Below are 17007 nucleotides of genomic sequence, written 5' to 3'. Positions count from 1 at the left end.
CAGCGCAGCCAATTGGTCGAGCATGCGAGCATTACTTTGAAAGAAACAAAAGAAACGGAAGTTGTAACCAACCCTTAATTTGCGTGCTCTGTAAAAGTCAGGGGGGACCCTGGAGATTTTCGTGCTCTGGACGAAGTTTTCTGGTCTCGTAAACACTAGATTATATTTCCAGTGCCCGATCATTTCACTGGGAGACAACTTTACGGGATCCCGATGTAGTAAAGGCTCCGCCGACTGACGCCACACGGTAAGACCTGATCGGTTCAATACTTCACCCAGAGCCACTGTCGGAGAGAGTAGGACTTTGCAGACATAACTCCCTTCGTTTCGGGGAGCTACAGCCCAGCTAGCGGTCTGCTAGCTATGTCTCCTGGACGCAGAGCTATTATATATATCATGTTAAGGTTATTTGTGCATTCTGCTGCTAAAGAGTTCACAATGCGTCTCAACAAAACCACCAAACGGGCAGGAATAGCAGCCCCCAGCGGGGCACCGGACCACCATTTCACTTATCAAGTTAGCAGGGGAAGGCTATCGCTGGCTAACAATACACATGTAAACTGACCTGTTTGGCCACTTCTCTCTTTAAATCACATTTTGAGTTTTGTCCCGGCTAGAAAACATGACCTATTGCTCTTGGGAGCCACGTCAAGATGGATCCCTCTGGCCAAGCCGCTGACTGGTGGTTACTACATGGCGTCTGATCCCACTGGTTTATTATGGTGCCTGGTCTTCATAATATTTATTCGACATTAAGAGGTTGTCTAGGGTTGCATTGGAATTAATGGGATAATGTTGATTAGTACACTGTATGGCTCATTCATTGCCGATGTGGGAATTGGAGTTTGGATTTTATAAAACTACAAATTATGTCATAGGCCTGTCCAAACGTTAATGATATTTATTTTGTGTTATTATATGGCGTAATCAATAGTATTTCTGAAGAGCAAATGCTAAGTTTATCCATTTGAACAGGCTGCTTTGAGATAATGATGAGTGATTGATTGTTGGTGCTGGGCGATGTCTTATCTAAACCTTCATTTTGTAACCCACCGATCTCTCTCGGATCGAAAACACAAAACTCCTAAATAAGTATTCAACGAATGCTTGATCAGAAGCATTTTTTTTGGTAAATAACTAGATATCCCCTTAATGAATGCCCTGTCACTTGAATCCGCATATGCCCCAGGCATTTCACTATTACAAAGTCTGCATTCATGACCGAAAAATGACCTCACCAACAAAAGAGTTAGAATTTGAATGCGGACTGTTTACGTGAAGTTATCTTCTGCCAGGGCACTAGGCCCATGTGTCGTTCTCTTTTCTCATCTCTGCTGTATAATGTTGTCAGGGCCCCAGTCTGACACTTATCAGTGGTGGCAGTGCTGCCACAAATGTTTGGTTGCTTGCATGCAGTAGCATATCATTTGCTTTATATGAAATAGAAGTACCTATACCCATTTTTAAAACTGTGCTATAGGTGCAACAACAAGCCAAACACTTTACAATAAGGGTAAATTAATTAACCTTAGTTAATGCAGTATGAAGCATTAACACTGTTCAATGATGGTCTAGTATAATTATTAATGGTGTCAATTTTTATTAATATTTATGTCTCAAAGGTAATGGTGTTCATTTATTGATCATTTGATAGGGTAATGGTAAGAAGTTCACCCATACCCTTATTACCGCATTAACTAATGTAAATAAGTGTACCCTGGGGCCTTATTGTTGAAGTGAAAATGTGAAAAAATATACAGGAAGGTTGTTGCAGTGCCATACATTTTCGTTTTTTTAATGGCACCTTGTGGTCAGATTTACAAATTCCACCAAACTAGTGACACCTTGACTCCCATTTCGTACATCAATCGCACCGTTAAGTAAGGCTTATTAACGGCAGACGATTTAGGGGTTAATTTTGCCTTTGTAACACAACGTCGGTCACATTTTGTCATTCCTTTGGTTTTGACGTCCAACGATGTGGTAAAGACGCTTAAGGTTTAAGCTGACATTTAAAACAGGCTTCTATCTGCTGGTTAGCCCCGTCATCAGCAGAGAAGGCAGACAATTCACCGCAACCCGGTCTGTACCATGTACGGCGATGGGATCACGTGACGGACAAGTGCCTGCAATTGCTGTTGTTATCTGCATGTACTAAGTGATAATAACAGAGATAGGCTATCGTGTCTTGAGGCCAGTTTCTGGGCTTGTACAATGTCTTCAGGGCGTTAATTGAATGCATTGTTAGGGGACAGGGTGCCTGTTCAGAGCCTGGGATGTCAAAGGGTCATCAGCCCTACTCCATGGAAAACGGATTGTTTACTTCTCGGGGTTCATGATGATGATGCCAGGGATCTGCCTTGTGGAACCATGGCTGAGTCTCACGCTGCAGCCAGGGGGTTCATTCTACTCGTTGGGAGTATCACTACTACTCCGTGTCAACCCCATGTGCAATGGGTGGGATCTGAGCCACTGTGATGCCTGTGAGGTGTAGCATTATCATGCAGTGCATTTTGTCAATGGATTTAGCTCCAATATCTGTTCGGCTGCTGTCACCTCATTGGACGAAAACGGATGCTTGTCAGTTTACATAAAAGCATGTTTGAGAGGAAGTGAGATGGCAAAATAAATCTCTTCATAAACTCAGTTAATACTATAATCTGTGTCACACAGAGGTCAGCCAATTGAGTCCCTTCATTGATTTAATCTTGTGTCTGCCAATAACTTCCAATCGATGGAGGGTGGGAGGGATGGAGGAAGGAAGGAATAAGATGGTATTTTGAGGATGTAAAAAGGGCTGCTCTTGAGTCTTTACCCCTGCAGCAGGCTTTTAGTTGTTTTTTTTAAGTAGGCCGGAGTCCCAATGTGTGAGCGGTGGTTGAACACACACACACACACACACACACACACACACACACACACACACACACACACACACACACACACACACACACACACACACACACACACTGCATGGAAAGTCCCACTCATTTCCCCACTGTGTGCCAAACTACCACACAGATCTGGCCCCTCTAAATTAAATTACAATCCTGCACCGTAATTCCCCATAGCCTGTCGGCTGCTGGGGAACCGTTCCATGGCACCGCTAAGTTAACTTTCCTCTCCCTCACTGGCTTGTTAAACCCCAGCATACTAAAACCTTGATACAGTGCCAACACAGAACCCATTCGTTACTATAGTGTTAAATTGTTTGTTTTGTTTAGACCAGGGATGGGCAAAAAACCTTTTCAGAGGGCCTCAGAGGGAATTTTTCGCTAACATTACCAACGCTATTTATTTTTATTTATTTTTATTTTTCGCTAACATTAACATTAGACACGTATAGCGCTGAATACATGCCGAGGAGACGGGCCTTCCAAGCGAAGCCTTTGGGCGGAGGCACTCACACAAAATAGGCAAATTGCAAAGTTCCCAGGCCTAAACGATTGCATCTAAAATGCAATCAACCGGAGACGTCTTAGCTCTACCGTAGTAACAAACTGCCTGGCCACTGGAGCTCCTGTGTGGGTGTTGAGGTTGGATCCTAGCAGAAGGAAAGTGTGGCTCCCCTCCGAGTCCGCTCTCACCCTGCTTTCTTGCCTAAAATCTTGCCTGAGGGGTATATGAACAGTCGGTTATTGTTTTCGCCATAGCCCCCCCCTCCTCATCCCGGTGAGTCGGGAGACGGAGGCATCGGTCGGTGTGATCTGCATGGTCAGCGCTTTGGTCGTTTATGTAGCGCACACAAACAGTAACTAGGACTCACAAACTCTTGGTGTACTGAACTGTGTTCTATGGGGAGAGGGTGTTGGGGGAAGGGCTGTCTAAACACAGGCTTTCTCATTGGGGACATGGACACTGTAGGCACAACATATCGCCCCCCCCCCCCGAGAGCATTGCATGGTCCTTTTAATGCCCATTCATCTGGGAGTTGCTTGATCTCGGGCTGGCCTTAGGCGTGCCCCTATTATGGACGTGTTGCCGCAAGTGGTCTCCTCTAGGAACTTCTCTGGGTTCTGTTGGGGTCATGTCACCCCAACCGGGGTGCATGTGCATGTTCTGACCCCAGGGTCTATAAATTGCTCTGCTGAGATGAATAAAGTATATCTTATCTTATCTTATCTTATTTGTCGCCCAGGTCTGGAATTATGCCTCTGTTGCCCAGGTCTGCGGTTGTGCCTTTTGAAACTCTTCTTTGGCCCCAACTTTTGGGTTGGACGATGGTGTGGACAAAATGTATGGGGTGGAAAAGATGTATATATCCATCTAGTATGGTTTTATCTCTTTAAATGATTGTCCTTTTAATGTTCTTTACCTGTGGTTTCTTCCTACGTAAAGCCCCTATGAATGGCCTTGTCTGAAGGGTGCTATATAAATACACCGGCCTCTCCTCGCCTAGGGGATATTTCTAAATGGAAGATGTTGTTATGTGAGTATACAAGCGGTGAGCTCACACAGACCTAGTCGGCCTGTGCTCACTCTCGCTAAGCGGCAATATCTAACGTTGTCACATAAAACCGTCTCCTCAGTGCAATCTTATCTTGCCTATCATCCTCCGTAAATTGTTTATCACGGCGTTGCCGTGGTAACGTCTGACGTGGGCTCATCCAAACCCCTGATTTGTGCTCATTCGACGGACTGGCCAGTGCCTTTTTAAGGACAGCGGAAGACGGTCGGACCGTCAGCGTAGCACTTTTTTTTATTGTGAAAACTATAATGTAGTTTACGTCTCCCCAGGCCGACGTAAACGACTCTTTTTAAGCCGTCGTAGTTTTAGTTTTTTTCATTTTTTTCCATTTCCATTTAAAAATAAGCCAAGATGTTGTTTTTGCTTCTTCCATAGAACCAAATTTAGCATTGTTTACCTAAGAATTGTGGTTGTTTAATTCAGTCGCCCTTGGCCTGTCCCCATTGTAATTTCAGTCACACCATAAAGCCCCAGTCCTTATTTGCTCTAGTCTGACAACATTTGAATACACGCAATCTTTGGGAAAGTTTTTGGCGCAGTACATATTTGTATAATAATTTCTTGTTTATTTTTCCGCCCGGGCAACCTTTCTTTTTTTGTTTGGGGCCAACACATCTAGTTTGTATTTACGGTCTGACGTCAAACCAATTATGCAAGGAATCCTTTTTCCTGGAGTTGTACCTCTTTATAAAGGCTTGCCCATTTGCGTGCTGCTCCCCTGGCACACTAGTGAGGGCAAACCTTGGGTACAGCTGTTTTTAATTGCTCTTTTAACACTCAAAACCAACAATTACAGTCGAGTATCTTTAACGGTGTGGCTGTCACCCTGATGGCTTTGTAAACCACAATCCCATGACATTTCTGTCCCGATTTGCAGACAAGGGCAGAGCAATTTGACACTTTTCTTCTCACTGACGTCTCTAGTGAAACAAGCGATATGACAATGGCTTCCAATCATTTGCTAAATGTTCACAAACCAAACCCGTACCCCTGCACGATCTGGCACACCTGTTGTGCATCAAGGTCTGATTACTGCGTGTCTGAGTGTTTTTCCTGTCTGCTCGGTAGCCTTGCTGAAACAAAGGTTGATTTGTTGTTGATCGCTGGGAAGCAGGGTGCGATCACAGCCCATAATATCCCGGCATTTACTGTAGGACAAGTCCTTCAACAATAAGGGATGTTCAGTGGCTTTGTTTCGCTAGCTGCTCAGGCCCTTGACCCATTTCCTTCTGCTTTACTGAGAATCTGCTGCATGCTATACGTCAGATGGGTTGAAATCCTCTCATCACTCTCCTTTGTGTCTTTGTGTGTGTGGATGGATGCTGACGTCTCTTTTTAATAAAAGGGAGGAAGCACAATTTATATCAGCTGATTGATGATATTTAGATTCACGGGAAGAATTACTCAATCGTCTCTGTTACGTAGGGTCCAATTGGTCGTGATGAGTTGGCCAAACTAAGTGCTGAACAGAACATGCGTGACCTGTTTGTTGACCTGATGCAGCCGCTGAAACGAAGGTCATTCCATTACCATGGTTTGGTGAAGCTTTTGAACCTTCTTGTGTTTTTATCTCCTTCACTCTCCAGCTGTACCGGCCACCAGAAACCACTCTGCACTGACGGTCGGCTGGGGCCAGACCTGACCAAATCCCCAAGACTCCTCCCACCCGCCCACCTCCATCATCCACCATGTCCTAGCTGGCCCAAACCTCCACACCACCCTCCCTCCCTCCCTCCCTCCCCCATATCCCCCATATCCCCCTTCTGTTCCAGCCCCCCCCCCCAGCCATCCAGTGGCACCATGAACCACCTGCAGCGCCTCCCCCACCACCAGCAGCAGCAGCAGCAACATGGCTGCTCGGGCTCCGAGCGAGACCTCCACTCGGCCACCTCCTCCGTCAGCCTGCCCTCCATCAGGAAGACCCCCAAGAAGCGCCGGCTGTCCCTCCACTCGCTGTTCGGCCGCCGGCGCCACCACCACCGCGAGCCCCGCCGCTGCAAGCTCCGCCCCCTGCAGGCGGGAGGGCCGGGCGCCGACGTGGCCCCGGCGGCCAGCGACGAGAGCATCCCCACGGCGACGGGCCAAGACAAGCCCTCGGGGATCACGGCGGCGGCGGCGGCGGCGGCGGCGGCGATGACCCCGTCGGCGTCAGCCGCCGCGTTGGCGTCGGCGGCGACGGCATGTGTCCCCACGGAGCCGCTGGAGTGCCCCCTATGCCTGCTGCGGCACGCCCGCGACCGCTTCCCGGACATCATGACGTGCCGCCACCGCTCGTGCGGCGACTGCCTGCGGCAGTACCTGCGCATCGAGATCTCAGAGTCGCGCGTCAACATCTGCTGCCCCGAGTGCCCCGAGCGCTACAACCCCCACGACATCCAGGCCATCCTGGCGGACCGCGCCGTCATGGAGAAGTACGAGGAGTTCATGCTGCGGCGCTGGCTGGTGGCCGACCCCGACTGCCGCTGGTGCCCCGCGCCCGACTGCGGGTAAGGAGACGAGGGTTTGGACGTAAGGTGGAGGTTCATTTCGGTCCGGGGGCTGGCTTTGATGCTTAGTCGAATGGGGTATGGGGGCGTGTTGAGTGAGAATCCTTGCCGATGGTGTTGTAGGCCTGAAGCACATACGGCCTGTTAAGATAATGTCAATTCAATAGAGTGTTTGATCATCAAACTATTCTCAGCAAGTACGTTTGTTGGTTGTTTTTACTTTCTTTTTTTTTTTTTTACCTTTAGAAGTGTAACACCTTTTTTGAAAGGTTCTGTTTTAGGGGCCTGAGATGAGCACAACACAACGTGCACAACAAGACGTTGTGAACAGAATGAACCAATGTCACTTCCTCATTCAACTTTTTGAATCATATTTATATTAAGCCCGGTGTCCCAGTTGTCAGCTTAACAAAATATGTATTAACGTAATAATAGCAAGCTAACTATTAAGACTTAATTTAGACCTGAGAGGAAAGAAAAAGATCTTTTAGACGGCCTTTGAATTTATAAGTTGAATCAATCAATTCCACTTAGTGAATCTGCTCTGCAACATAGAGCTTCACTCTTTGATTCACTTGGAGGCAGGTCGTGTCCAGCTGTGTCTCACCGCTCTGTGCCTCGTCTTGGTTTCCCTCGACAAACGTAATGACCTTCAGCCCCCCCCCTGACATCCCACTCTTAAATTAGAGGTGTTGCACGAGCAATGCAGCAGCGGGCACTTAGCAACGGGGCTGGCAGACGCAACCTAATATCACTGCGGTTTGAGGTGCACAGACACCCAATCATTTGAGTAGTTGTGTCCTAGCAGCAGGGGGCGAGGCGACAGCCCAGTGTGGGACTACACCGCCCGGGTTTCGAAGCTGTAAAGAATCTCGCTCAGCCTTTGAAATAGACGACACTAAACTCCTCTTTAATGGGTGTTGCAAATCTGAAATCCGACTCCACTAGATTGTCGTAACCAGGAATAAAACACCGCTCCGTCTTTTAGTATCGCAGTGTTATTGTGGTGTGTATTTATTTTAGCTTTTGGTGTTTGCTCTAGTGCGAGCACGGCGTACAGTGTAGTGCAGTGCCCGTGTCCTTGAGATGAATGGCTCCTTCATGAGTGTGTTGAGCGGGCGCGGCAGGCCCGGGCCATCCCACTTAACTGCCGCGCGTTGTCTTCCCTCTCCCCTTGTACAGCACGGCCCCTCTGCCGAGGGCCTCGGTCCCTTGTTGTTGCTGCACAGTGCTATCACATTGTTGACTTCTGGTAAAAGAACAACCATTTGAAGATTGAGATGTCTTTGTATATATGTTAACGGTTTTTTAATGCAATGAACAATTATAGGAACGGCTATGAAATCATCTTAGAGGATTATGTCAGAAATATTGTTTGTGCGATTTGTATTGTGAAGAGTGAAACATCTAACAATACATGCTTCCCCTTGCATCTTTTAAACTCAAAGGATTTCCTTGACGAGATGCATAAGTCTGTCGTGTCTCATGCAGATTCACTCTGTTCACGATCATACAGAAGCTAATTTTCTATCAGTTCTGCAAGTCGAAAGTGATCATAATCCCTCACACACTGCGGTCGGGGCTGTTGCCGAGAGCCTTCTCTGAAGCTCCTCTCCCATTGGTCGGTGTTGCTGAAAGCCTTCTCTGAAGCTCCTCTCCCATTGGTCAGTGTTGCCGAGAGCCTTCTCTGAAGCTCCTCTCCCATTGGTCGGTGTTGACACAAGGTCTGGTGCATCAGCTTGGCAACATGCAACATGTTTCTCAGAATCGGCTTGTAAGGTTTCCACGGAAACCACACGTTTGGCAGTATCGTAACCACAACACTCACAGTGCATATTCGTGGTAATCCATTCAGGATGGTTTCATTTTGGGTTATGGTACACAACTCCTATGTGGTGTGCTCATTCCCAAGAGCCACCTGCTGTGAACGTGTTTAAAGCAATGAAAAACATTTTTTTTGCATATATACTAATGCAAATAGAAAATGTGAATCATCTAGTTCAATTTACCAGCTACCCTTCAGCAGCTCAGTCACTCTCAATTTATTAAAATGGCTCTATTCTTTTTTTATTTTTTGCCGTGTTGAGGAAGTAGTGTGTGATTTTGGGTGGTGTAGCGCTTGAATGTATAATGTTGAACTTATGATCCTGGGTTTGTTGGTTTAAAACTCACGAAACTCACAGCATTTTACTCAACTACCTGGCCGTATAACTGCTGTCTCTCTTGCTGCTGTATCACACTATCTAGCACCTTGGGACTTTCCTTAAAGATAAAATCTGCTATAAATAAAACCTATTAGTATATGCTACATGTGAACCAACTAAGATTGCGCAATTTGATTGGTTTGCTATCTCGGGATATTGGGCAATATCCCATGATGAGATCTCAAACTCGGGATATTGCTGGAGCGCGTGTGACGGTCATCTCGTCACGCTAATGAAAACTAATAAAAACGAATAAATCCCGGCAAAAAGTGTTATCTTGTTTGAGTGTTCACGTATAGTATACTTAAACAATTATTCACCTCAGGCTCAGTGAATAGTGGGGAATTCCCCACTATTCACTGAGCCTTCGGCGAATAATTGTTAATTATTATTACCGTCCATCACAGTAAAAGAAAACAAAAAAAAACATTGCCATTTATCTCCCACCTCCACAGGTACGCGGTCGTCGCCTTCGGCTGTGCCAGCTGCCCCAAGCTCACGTGCGGCCGGGAGGGCTGCAGCACCGAGTTCTGCTACCACTGCAAGCAGCTGTGGCACCCCAACCAGACCTGTGACGCGGCGCGGCAGCAGCGGGCCCAGAGCCTGCAGCTCAGCGGCTTCCGCTCCTCCTCCCTCAGCTACAGCCAGGGGAACGGCGCGCCCGGTAGGTGGTCCGCCGACCGGGGTCGTGACCCCCAGGGTACAGAGAGGGTTTTGGGAGGAGATGATGAGATAAGGGGCCTTGTTGACCCGGCGGCCATCTTGGTTCTAAATGCTAGCTACATGGGGGATGTCGCAGTTTGTTACCGTGTTATCGTCCGTTTTTATATTGATCATTTTATTTGTGTAGGCCTTAAAGGTATAGGGTCGGCTTAGTTAAGGAGGTAGGGCAGGTTGCCTTGGAAGGTTGCTAGTTCGATCCCCGGCTCCTAGCTGAGTGTAGACACCTAACCCTGACTGCTCCCGACGAACTGGCTGCCACTGTGTATGGTCGACAGCGCCGTCAATGTGTGTGTGAAAGTCGCTTTGGATAAAGGCATTTGCCAAATGCCCTGAATTTAAAATGTAAACTTAAAAAAAATTGTGATACTAGGCCTTATTGATCTAGCAGCCATCTGCGTTACCTGGAGGATATCACAGTTCTGTCCGTTTTATATCATGTCATGTTATTAATTTAGGCCTTAAAGTGAAACCGTCACACTCGGCTACTTTATAATGGTGTACTGATAGTTGGAGGGCTGAGTTTGAGAGATGGAGAAGTGCTTCAGACAGTGTTGAGTCACAACACAAGAAATCGGGAATGCAGAAAAGTCGGACCCTTGACGTCATTAGCGCCGGAATCGCATTCTCCGTTTTGGCGATTGTGGAAAAAAATGGACGTAAATGGTCCATATGTTCTGCGAACAGACTCTGCGTCGCAGACGTCAAACACGCGCACAGTGCAGCCTCGCTCTTTTCAATTAAAACACAGCCGGGCTTTAAAGGTTGCCCTTTAATCACGGCTACAGTCTCGACGGCTGAGCCCTAGCCCAGACCACATGCTAACCCCTGTTCTCCCCCCCTCCCCCTTCCCCCCGGTCGCCCTCGTTTGTGTAGCCGACGACATCAAGCCGTGCCCGCGCTGCGCCGCCTACATAATCAAGATGAATGACGGCAGCTGTAACCACATGACGTGCGCTGTCTGCGGCTGTGAGTTCTGCTGGCTGTGCATGAAGGAGATCTCCGACCTGCACTACCTCAGGTGAGACCTCGGTGCACCTGTTGGACGAGCTCTTTCAACACGTCCTCTTTCTGTGTGCCTTCAAAAATGATTGATTGAAGTGGTGAAGTTAGCAGAGTCTGGTGTGAGTCGACCTTGTTCACTGAGGTACCGTACCGAGTGCCACTGGAACCACAACCATGTTCTGCATTTTTTTTGATTGACTTCTCTTTCTCTCTTTGCTCTCTCTGACTCCTCCTCCCTCCCTCGGTCTCTGTCGCTGTGTCTCTCTATCACTCGTTGCCCCATCCCAATCTATCTTTCTTTCTTTCTTTCTTTCTTTCTTTCTTTCTCCCCCCTATCGCATTGATCTCTCTCTCTATCCCCTCTCTCAGTCCGTCCGGCTGCACCTTCTGGGGCAAGAAGCCGTGGAGCCGGAAGAAGAAGATCCTGTGGCAGCTGGGCACGCTGGTGGGTGCGCCGGTGGGCATCGCGCTCATTGCCGGCATCGCCGTGCCCGCCATGGTCATCGGCATCCCGGTGTACGTGGGCAGGAAGGTGAGGGACACACCCACAAAGCTCTCGCGTCCAATGGGGAACGAGCGCTCTGTAGTTTGATGTTTGGGGTTTGACGTTGTTATCCACGAGACGGGAGGGGTTAACAAAGTTCTCTTATCACGAATAGTTTGTTTTAGAATAAAAACTGAAATCTGCATTTGTGTTCCCCACTTGAAATGCTTATGATTGTTTGAAGGATAATAAGTCATGAGGAGTTAATCAGCGGTGTGCTAATTTCTACATAAGGCCATGTATACTTTCAACAAAGACCATATTTTAAGGGTGCCTGCCTCATGTATTTTAACACGTCTATTCAATCAGTTCCTGAACCTGACACAAAAGTGCAAAGAAGAAAAAAGTGACCTAGGCAAGCTATGATTGAAATGAGTCCCCCCCCCCCCCCCCCCCCTCAGATCCACAACCGCTACGAGGGAAAGGAGGTGTCAAAGCACAAGAGGAACCTGGTCATCGCCGGGGGCGTGACACTGTCCGTGATCGTCTCCCCGGTGGTCGCCGCGGTAACCGTCGGTACGAAGCTTATTCCTCCTCTCACTTCTACTTCCTGTCAACGAAAGCCATGAAAGCCCAGTCTATGCACAAACTCTGTGTGTGTGTGTGTGTGTGTGTGTGTGTGTGTGTGTGTGTGTGTGTGTGTGTGTGTGTGTGTGTGTGTGTGTGTGTGTGTGTGTGTGTGTCCCAACAGGTATCGGCGTTCCCATCATGTTGGCCTACGTCTACGGCGTGGTTCCCGTTTCCCTGTGTCGGAGTGGCGGTTGTGGCGTTTCCGCCGGCAACGGCAAAGGAGTTCGGATAGAGTTCGACGACGAGAACGACGTCTACGTGGGCAGCGGGATGGGAGCTACAGGTGAGCCCGTCTCCCCTTCATCCATCCTCTACTGTGGCAGAGTAGAAGTGGAGAAACTGTAGAGAACCTGGGCCAGGAAACGAGAAACTGAAAGTTTCCTTGGCTTGCCCTGTTTCCTGTTTTGTTACTGACATATTATACAGAAGAGCAACTTTCAAAAGGGACCTACACTGTGGAACCTTAACAAACCCCTTTGCACACTTTACTCGTGCTATGCCGAGTTTGTGTTCGCAAATTACCCACTTTAGAGGTCACTTAGAGATCACTTAGAGGTCACAAAGAGCTTGGTATCGTTCTCAGCCTCACCTGTAAGCCTCTCCTTAGGATAAAAGCATCGGCTCAACGTAAACGTACAATTCTCAGGACTCACTAACGTTATGCAAAATAATAAACCTGGCCTCACTCCCCTCCGCCCCACCAGACACCACCTCGGTGGCGGAGACCCGCCTGCACAACCCCAGCATGGGCGACGGGGCCAGCGTGGGCGGGCTGACGGGCCTGAGCCTCAGCGGCAGCCACCTGGAGCGCTGCGGGGCCACGGTGGGGGGGGGTGGTGGTGGTGCTGGTGGTGGAGGAGGAGGAGGAGGGCCCGGGTCGACCCTGCGGGACGCCAGCCTCAGTGACCACGACGACGCCAGCACCACCGCCCTGGCCGGAGGCAGCATGGCCAGCAGCTGCTACAACAGGTAGGCTGGTGCCGGGTCGCAGCAGAGCAGCGTTGTTGTCTTGACAATACGCCCGGTTTCTGTCCCCTTGTGTACATAATGTAACGATACGGTTGGAAACTAGGTTAGGTTTCTTAAAGGTGACATATTGTTTCACCAGGTGCGACTGTGATTGGCCGTTACAAGCCGTTTTGAAGCTCTGCCTCTTCTGACATCACAAGTGGCCGTGCCCGCCTAAATGCCTGACGGATGGTTGATCAACGTTTGCTACAGTCCACTGGGTAGGCCGGTCGACTGATCTATCCAGTGTACATCTAGGTGGACGCGCCTACTTGTGATGTCAGAAAAGGCAGATTTTTTTTCCAAACGGCTTGTAACTCACACCTGGTGGTATAATACGTCACCTTTAACTGCCATGTAAACGCCGTAGCCCTGTCAGTCAGTGAGTCAGTCAGTGAGTCAGTCAGTCAGTCACTAACCTGCCCCCGGTGGCTGCAGGGTGGAGGTGCAGGCGGACGTGCAGAAGGAGGGCTGCAGCCTGAGCGGGGACTCGGCCACGGTGAGCCTGGGCACCGCCGGGGACAACGCCAGCACCAGGGCCATGGCGGGCTCCATCCTCAACGCCTACAGCCCCCTCGAGAGGTCGGTTCACTGGCACGCTCTCTCTCTCAGACTCTCTGATGTCCCTTAGTCGTCATAGAACCAGCCGTCCGGTTGGTACGGTCCAGTGTGGAGCCTGGTAGGTTGAGCTAGCAGTCTTCCGTCTGGGTGGACGCGCCCACTAGTGTTTTTTTTCTTTTTTACACACATTGTAGTAAAACAGAGCCCCTTTTGTGTGCAGTCTTTTTGCCACCAACTTGCAGTTGAATGATGGCGTTCTGGTGGTTGTGAGACTCTCCCATCTATCCTCTATTTCCACGTATACATGTGTAGATGGAGGTAGAATAGCTGGGAGTGTTTCCATCTATCTCTCCCATCTATCCTAGATGGGTTGATGACGAATGATGATGACATGTTTCATCCTCTTGATGCCTTGGTCGGTCCCTCCTCCAACCTTTGTACAGTCCATGTGAGCCCCGCCTTCTGTCGTCTCTCAGGGCCAGCAGCCTGGAGGTGCAGGTGGACCTGGAGCCCCGGCCGCCGAAGATGCGCCACTGCAGCGCCAGCAGCAGTCTGGATGGCGGCGGCGGCGGCGGCGGCGGCGGTTGTGAGGAAATCCCGCCAGGCCTCCACCAGGGCTCCTCCCCCTCCACCCACGGCCCTCCACAACCCCATCTCCCAGGGAGCCCCGGCTGCCCAACCACCTCCTCCCGGCCCCGGTTTCAGGAGCTCTCCACCTCCGCCTCCTCCTCCACCATCCCCTCCTCCTCCTCCCGCCCCTGGTTTCAGGAACTGGCCGCCTCCTCCTCCTCCTCCCGCCCTTGGTTTCAGGAACTGGCCGCCTCCTCCTCCGCCATCACCTCCTCCTCCTTCCGGCCCTGGTTCCAGGAGCTCACCTCCTCCTCGTCGACCCGCCCCTGGTTCCAGGAGCTCACCTCCTCGTCCACCTCCTCCTCTCGCTTCACCAGCAGGAGGAGCAAAGGGCGTCTGTGGAGGAAGGTGGGCGGCAACAGCAGCAGCGGGAGCAGCAAGGCGGAGGCGGAGGTCCCCAGGAGGAGGAAGGGGCCCACCGACACCGAGACGGAGGGCCGGTGGCCCGGGCGTCGCGGCGCCGGCTCCCCGCCGCCGGGGCCTCCCTCGCCCAGCGGCAGCCTGCCCTCGGTGGCCTCCGACTCCCGCCGCAGCGTCTCGTCCTCCGACGCCTCGGAGACCTCCAGACCGTCGCCGCTGCCGCTGCCGCTTCCCTCCACTCCCCCCGCCTCCGCCTCCTTCCTGGGGAACCGCCCCCAGCCGGCGCGCGCCGCCGCCAGCACCATGCCCGAGGTGGAGTACGACCGCCTCGAGCACCGCCCCGCCCCGTCCCAGGGCCCCGACGGCGCCGCCTTCGTGGTGGAGTGCAGCCAGGGGGGCGGGACCTTCCTCTTCATCGCCGAGGAGACCAGGACGGACTCTGCTGTCGATTTGGCGCCCGATGATGAGGAGGAGGAGGAAGAGGAAGAGGAGGAGGAGGAGGAACACCACCAATCGGAGACCGCCAGCCAGGAACCCGCGGCTCTGCATGCGACGAGCCCCGCCTCCAGAAGGAGCTGCGTACAGACTGATATCTGAAGGGCAGAACCCCGTGGCTGTCGCTAGCTTTATTAGCTCGGTTAGCTTCGCTTGCTCGGAAGCGTTGCACTGCATGGGCTCGGTCCGCATCCCTTGGCTGGGTTAGCATCTCTAGCTCAGCCGGCCTTCGCGCAGACGCTTCTTCTAATCATGAGCACGAGCGATGCTCATCCTAGTAAGACTGTTGTGAGGTTCCAAGGCTTTAAGTCCAACTTAAAATTATTGTTTTTCTTGCTGCTATCGAGAAATGAGGAATACCAAACAGAAGGAAAATGTCCTGTGTGTGTGTGTGTGGTGACAGGAGCAGTAGAGGACAGAGGTGGAGAGGGGGCGAGTTTTTCCTAAGCGGATTGGCTGGTTTGTGACAGCGCTGCTGTCCTGGGAAGTGAAGGTCTTTGAGTAAGTAGGTAACGTGACGTAAACGTGAAAAGGATGTGACTGAATGCAATGTCGGTGGAAGCTTATATCAAGTACTCAAATAGATTCTCCTGCTGTTGAGAAGATTGTTCCTTTAATGTCCAGCGGTAAAATACACACGGCTCAACACCCCCACAACTCCCAATTTTTCCTGAAATTGTCGTAGCAAAAATAAAAAGTAAAACGGTGTGTAATCTATTTTTAACGTTGAGCTGCTAATGACTTGTCCCCAGTCTAAACTGGCAAGCAGATAGGTGGCCCCAAAAAGCTTTTTCAGACTTTGCCTATGTTTTAAATTAAGTATGACAACAAATCTTTCTGTCTTTTTTTTTATCAATTTTAGATCTTTCCATTTTAGACATTGTTTCAATGTCAAAGCTTTGTTTTTGGTTCCAAGCTAGCGCCACAACCCACATTCTCCTTGACGACAGACAACTCTTGTTAGTTTGTAACTGGATAATTCCATTTTATGTTGTTTTTTTTTGTCTGCTATTTTTCCTTTAAAACGAGTATTCTAAAGGTCCATGGGTGGTTTGGTTTCTATGGTGACCAAGTAAGTGGACAATTTGACCGATCTGGATGCAATATAAGAAAAGTGTAGTTTTATTTTTTTCCGTAATGAACTCGAGTGCACATGTACTCGCTTGAATTAAATGAATACCTTGTCAATCGTCATATGGGAAGCAGAGTTCGATAACGGTATTATATGTGCCTTCAGTATCAAGATGTCCTCGTTGATGGTATTCTTGTACATAAACACATGATTGCATAATCACATGTGATTATGTCACCATTTACATCATTGTTTGGGTTACTCTTCAACTACAAAAAGGCATACGACACCTACAGAGGGTTGACTATAAATATTTATATTAACTTGATGCTGTTCAGTTGTGTGTGTATATTCTTTTGAGCAGATTAATCCATCGGTTTGTTGGTACAATCTTTGTTAAATACACCTGCCTCTCAAATGATGCCAGAAAGAAGATCACTTTATTTTTTACAATTCCTATTTTTAAGACTTGAGTTTGGATGTTGTATTTCTACTGTACATATTCAGGGGTGTTTTTTCAAACGCCTCGGCAATTGTGGATGCAATTTTATGTTTGTGCTTATTGTTTTCGACTCTGTGCCTTCTCAGACTGGGGTAGGGTGCAAATTGTGTTTTTGTTTTTTTCTCTTCATGAAATATCATTTGCTCATTCTGCTGTTAAATATTAAACGTGAAAGGTCAAAAGATAATGGTTTGTTTGTTGAATGTGATGTTGAATGGATGCCAAATAGTCAGCAAGGGCTTTTAATGGCATCCACGCTCATGGATGTTGTTTGACAAACCATTTGCGTCCAGATGTTGACGTTTTCAGAAACCGTGCAAATTGTGACTATTTAATCTTAAGGACAAAAAAAAGTCTTTACTCAGTTCCTATTACAAAGCAT

General features: G+C 49.2%; 1 protein-coding gene across 1 annotated transcript; it reads left to right on the top strand.

Moving 5' to 3' along the window:
• Positions 1-92: 92 nt before the first annotated feature.
• LOC307084425 (E3 ubiquitin-protein ligase RNF19A-like) lies at positions 93-16809 on the top strand. Its single transcript, XM_079748799.1, has 10 exons — positions 93-247; positions 6055-6954; positions 9614-9822; positions 10755-10899; positions 11253-11415; positions 11829-11943; positions 12119-12280; positions 12702-12966; positions 13444-13587; positions 14043-16809. Exons 2-10 carry the CDS (start codon positions 6269-6271, stop codon positions 15151-15153), a joined length of 3000 nt encoding a protein of 999 aa, XP_079604925.1. The 5' UTR covers positions 93-247; positions 6055-6268; the 3' UTR covers positions 15154-16809.
• The last annotated feature ends 198 nt before the right edge of the window (positions 16810-17007 follow it).

The sequence above is a fragment of the Pollachius pollachius genome (genome assembly GCF_949987615.1).
Source record: "Pollachius pollachius genome assembly, chromosome: 13".
NCBI lineage: Eukaryota > Metazoa > Chordata > Actinopteri > Gadiformes > Gadidae > Pollachius > Pollachius pollachius.
Note: the sequence above shows the minus strand (reverse complement) of the source record. Positions and strands in the feature narration are given on the sequence as shown.